Source organism: Anser cygnoides, chromosome 29 (genome assembly GCF_040182565.1).
Source record: "Anser cygnoides isolate HZ-2024a breed goose chromosome 29, Taihu_goose_T2T_genome, whole genome shotgun sequence".
Taxonomy (NCBI): Eukaryota; Metazoa; Chordata; class Aves; order Anseriformes; family Anatidae; genus Anser; species Anser cygnoides.
Window position 1 is genome coordinate 994,306 of NC_089901.1, and position 5,085 is coordinate 999,390.

General features: G+C 55.2%; 1 protein-coding gene across 1 annotated transcript; it reads right to left on the reverse strand.

The window, feature by feature from the left end:
- Nucleotides 1–555: 555 nt before the first annotated feature.
- On the reverse strand, nucleotides 556–1,482 carry LOC136787359 (olfactory receptor 14C36-like). The gene has a single exon (XM_066984539.1). The coding sequence runs from the start codon at nucleotides 1,480–1,482 to the stop codon at nucleotides 556–558; it is 927 nt and encodes a 308-aa protein (XP_066840640.1).
- Between the last annotated feature and the right edge of the window lie 3,603 nt (nucleotides 1,483–5,085).

Sequence of the window (5,085 nt, forward strand, 5' to 3'; positions counted from 1 at the left end):
ACATCTTTGAGCAAATTCTGATGGGACGGCAACTCCGAGAGATGACGTGAGCGTTCAGGCACGGCTCTTCTAGGAGGGAAATGCTGTTCTGGAGGCCAGCTGTGTCACTCAAGTGCCCACTGCCTGTCCCTGCCCGTGGTCCCAGCATGGCCACACAGCAGCACTGGCACCAAGCTACAAGAGCAGCCAGGCCTTACACCGCCAGCAGGGCTCAGCAGGAAAGGGTGGCAGTGGCAGGAGAGCAGCTCTGCATGGACCCAGTGCTGGTGCTCCTGGGCTGGACTGCTGGGCCACGACTTTCTCCTCCACCTCTGCACACAGGCACTGTCCCTGCAGCCACAGAAAAGGCCTCAGAGGAAGGACATAAGACAAAGAGTCACTTGAATTGGTTTAAATACATAACCAAAATGAAGAATTATATTTCTTTGTGGACAACATTTGAGAAAATAAAATTGGAAAAGACCAGCAACAACACAAGAGCATAAGACTCATTGACTTCGTCTATCATGAGTAATATTAGGAGTGATTTACAAAAGGAGGCGGGCAATCTATTGCTCAAGAAAAACACCCAGACATCACTTTCCACATGGCAACCTTGATCTCCTGGTTCCTCATGCTGTAGATGAAGGGGTTCACTACTGGAGGCACCACCAAGTACAGAAGTGCCAGAAAAAGATCCAGGGAAGGGGAGGAAATGGAGGGGGGCTTCAGGTGGGCAAAAATGACTGTGCTCATAAAGAGGGAGACCACAGCCAGGTGAGGGAGGCACGTGGAAAAGGCTTTGTGCCGTCCCTGCTGTGAGGGAATCATCAGCACAGCCCTGAAGATCTGCACATAGGACAGAGCAATGAAAACAAAGCAAACCCCAAATAGAAAAGCACTAACCACAAGAACTTGAACTTCCCTTAGGTAGGAGTCTGAGCAGGAGAGCTTGAGGATCTGGGGGATTTCACAGAAGAACTGGTTGAGGGAATTGCCACAGCAGAGAGGCAGTGAAAATGTATTGGCAGTGTGCAGCACAGCGTGGAGAAAGCCACTGCCCCAGGCAGCTGCTGCCATGGTGGCACAGGCTCTGGTGCCCAGGAGGGTCCCGTAGTGCAGGGGCTGGCAGATGGCAACGTAGCGGTCATAAGACATGACAGTGAGAAGAGAAAGTTCTGCTAAATTGAAAAAGATTAGCAGAAAGATCTGTGCAACACATCCCACATAGGAAATGTCCCTGGTGTTCCAGAGGAAATTGGCAAATGCTTTGGGGACAGTGGTGGAGATGGAGCCCAGGTCGAGTATGGCAAGGTTGAGGAGGAAGAAGTACATGGGGATGTGGAGGCGGTGGTCGCAGGCTATGGCAGTGATGATGACCCCGTTGCCCAGGAGTGCAGCCAGGTAGATGCCCAGGAAGAGCACGAAGTGCAGGAGCTGCAGCTCGCGTGTGTCTGCAAATGCCAGCAGGAGGAACTCGGTGATGGAGCTGCTGTTACACATTTCTTGCCTCGGAGCAAGGGAGCCTGTCCAAAAGAAGCAAAGACTGTGTAAAATTTAAGGACTTTTCTGATGAAAATTCATTGCATGTCTCAACAAACACCACACAAACAACATACTGCCTCATGCATTTCAGGACGATCTTTCTGCCGCTCCTTGTCTTTTCTCTGGTTGGTGCTCTGAGGGTGCCACAAGAAGCAGGGGGCTGTGCTGTGGGCTGTGCAGCAGTCAGTCCTAGTCTAGAGCAACAGGTAAAAGGGAACCCGGAGTGATCTGAGAAGTCCACAGGCCAGGGACATGTCCCTGCTGCAGGACGTGAGGAGAAGGTCAAATACTTCCCTAAGAAACAACAAAGGTGATGTCGGTACCGTCTGTATGCTGAGGTGTGTGAGGTGCCCCAGAGCAGCAGCAATGCTCAAGGCGCCTTAGTCTTTAGTACAGATGTTCCTACTCCATTACCATCCTTCTGCCTCAGCACATGGGCAGGAAAACGAAGCAGATTCTAAAAGTGCACTACCTTCAGGTCGCTCTTGGTGGGCAGTTCTGCTGTGCAGTGCCCTGGGGAGGTGTGGGGCTGTGAGCAGCCTGCCCCAGGCAGCAGGCTCTGGGCAGCAGCAGGACCCTGCCGTGCCGTGCTGTGCCGTGCCAGGGGGGCTCCTTCCAGCAGCAGCTTCTCCCCGCAGCCCCTGGGCAGCTCCCCGGGCAGGCTGAGTGCTGAGCCTGGCAGGCGGCAGAGGCCCTGCCCCGCCACACAGCCCCTGGGGCACAGCAGGGACCCTGCTCTGCACCACAGCCCTGGGCACCCCTGCCTGCACCCCCGGATGCACAGCCTGCAGCCGGCCCCAAGACAAGGGAGCCCTCGGGCCCTGCACGCTCACCCTGCAGCACACAAGCCCTGCGTGCCCTTCAACTCCAACACCGAGCGTCCTCCTGACTGCTGCCATCGCCTGAGGGCTGTGCCAGCTCCAGGAGAGCCTGGCAGGGTGCGCAGCGGCATTGCCCTGCACCCAGACACTTACCGAGGGGAGGTGGCTGTGAGGATTTCTCCCTCTGCCAGCTCTCCCCTGCCTTTCTATGCCAGGCTGCCCTGAACCTCTCTCCCCCTCCTCTCCTCTCCCCATGCCAGCTGCACGCAGTGCCCCCAGCCCTGCTGCGCCTGGCACAGGAGCTGCTCGTGGGTGGCTGAAGCAGCTTCTCAAGTAGTCCAAGTCTGATGGAAACTCCAAAGCCTCTCGCAGTGTTAACAGTCCCACTGAGGGACATTACTGACAAAGCCTCCCCATGGACTTGTTAGAGCAGAAAAGTGCAGGCAGTGATGGCGGGGAGACCAAGGCCCAGGAAAAGTGGCCCTGGTGCTGAGGAAACCATGATTTGTCCCATGAAGTACAGAATTCCGGCCCTGACTCCAGACCCTGGAAAGGGAGATCCTGTCCCTCCAGCAGGGCTCAGGGCTCTTCCTGGGTCAGGGCACAGTGGGTAAGGGTCTGGGCGCCCCCCCTTGCCCCTGGTGTAGCCCCGCTCCCTGTCAGCATGTCCCACTGGCTCCTATGGTGTCCTCGTAGCACCCACGCCTTCTCCTCAGGGTCCCCCCTCAGCTGCTCACGTCCAACCCTGCCCTGATGGATGCAGGTGTTCTGCCCCACGTGCAGCACTGGCCACGTCTCCTTGCCACCTGCAGGGGGTTTCTGTTGTCTGAAGGCTGGACATTCCCAAGGTCCCCCTGCCCTGAAGCTCCCTTTTATCACCTGTTCATGGTTGGGTGCCGATGGCTCACCCTGATGGTGGTGACTCTCACACGATAACAGCGTGAGGAGTGTCAGGACTCTACAGGCACTAAGGGAGGCCCTTGTTCAGTGGAATTTCTGACTGCTCTGGTTGAAGGTGTCCCTGTACATGGGAGGAGGGGTGGAATTAGATGACCTTGAAAGTCCCTTCCAAGCCAGTCCATTCTATCAGTCGATGCTCAAACATCAACCATCTCCCTGCACCCCTCCTCTCTGCAGGGCCATATCCCAAAGGAATCCTCCAAGCAGGTCCCTCAGCAGGCCCAAGGCTGCTCACCTCAAGTCCTCTGCTTTGCCTTGTGCTAAAGAAGGGCAATGGAGCTGGTGAAGGCTCAGCAGAAGTGCTGAGACACAAAGCTGGCCAAGCAAACCCAGACACAAGGACAAGACACAAACCAGGAGGATTCCTCTTAACAGAAGAGTAGAGAAAGCAGCTGGAAATGGAAGATCTCTTTATAAGAGAATTTTGAGCAAGCAGCTGGAAATGGAATATCTCTTTATATGAGAACTTTCCAAACTAGAGAAGGAGAAAAGCGTATGTGTGGACCTTTAACAAAAAAGGAAAACTTGCTAAACGTGGACAGGAAGCAAAGAAAGAAATAAGAACAACAACACTTTTAATTACAACTTCAAGAATTATTTGGTATTCATTACCTGTGAAGTTTATGGAAGATGCCAGAAATATTTTTCTTGGAGGTGAATCTGACACATTTTGTGTCACTGACAAAGCTGTGAGTCCAAAGAAATAAATATTGAGTGGTGCCCAGTGGGCAGGGGGGCAGCGGTGGCTGTGTCACCCAGGTGTCACAGTGGGCAGGGGGCAGCAGTGGCTGCATCACCCAGGTGTCACAGTGGGGCCGTGACACGGCAGCCCAGCTGGGATAAAGGGCCAGGGATGCAGGCAGGCCCCAGTTGGGATGGAAGCCCCTGGCAGCAGGCAGCAGAGGGTGGAGCAGGGCAGGACAGGGAGGTGAGTGCGCGATGGAGCAGGGGCTGAAGCGGTGTGCGAGGCTGAGCAGGGCCAGAGTCCTGCTGCAGCCTGAGCAGGGGCTGGAGCTCAGCAGCTGCTCGAGCAGGGGCTGGCTTTGAGCAGTCCCACAGCACAACGGGAACCAAGTGTCTGCTGCACAAACGGTGTTGCAGACGTTCAGCCCCAGCGGTGACAGGAAGGATTTTGGGTGTCCTGGGAAGATGCTTGGATGTCTTGGGGAGATCCTTGGGTGCTCCGCGATGAGGCACGGGTGCTCCAGGGCTATGTTTTGGTGTCAAGGAAGGTGCTTGTTTGTACCAAGGATGTGATGGGTGACACAGGGTGATGCTTGGGTGTCCTGAGGATCTACGTGGTGCCCCAGGGAGAAGATAGGGTACTCCAGAGAGGTCTTGGCATGCTTCAGAGAGGTGCTTTTTGAACCATTAAGATGCAGAAAACTCTTAAAGATTGAGTGCTCCAGAGAGATCCTTGTGTGTCCAGGGAGACAGTCAGGTGCTGCAGGGAGCTGCTTGGGTGCTCCCGGTTGGTGCCTCCTTTTCTCTGGAGGTGCTGGGGTGCCCTGGACAGATACCGTAGAGCTCCAGCGAGTGCTGTGTGCTCCGTAAAGCTGCTTGCTTTCTCTGGGGAGATGCCTGAGTGCCCCAGGAAGTTGCTTGGGTTCTCCAGAATGGTACTTGGATGTCGTGGGGCATTCTTGGAGGTACTTGGCTTCCCTGGGAATAGGGTAGTGTGTGCTGTGGAGAGAGTTGGGTGCTCCCAGGATGTTTTTGGGTGTCCCCAGGGGATGAGGGAGTAGCCCTGTAGATTCTTTGGTGTCCCACAGAGGTGGTT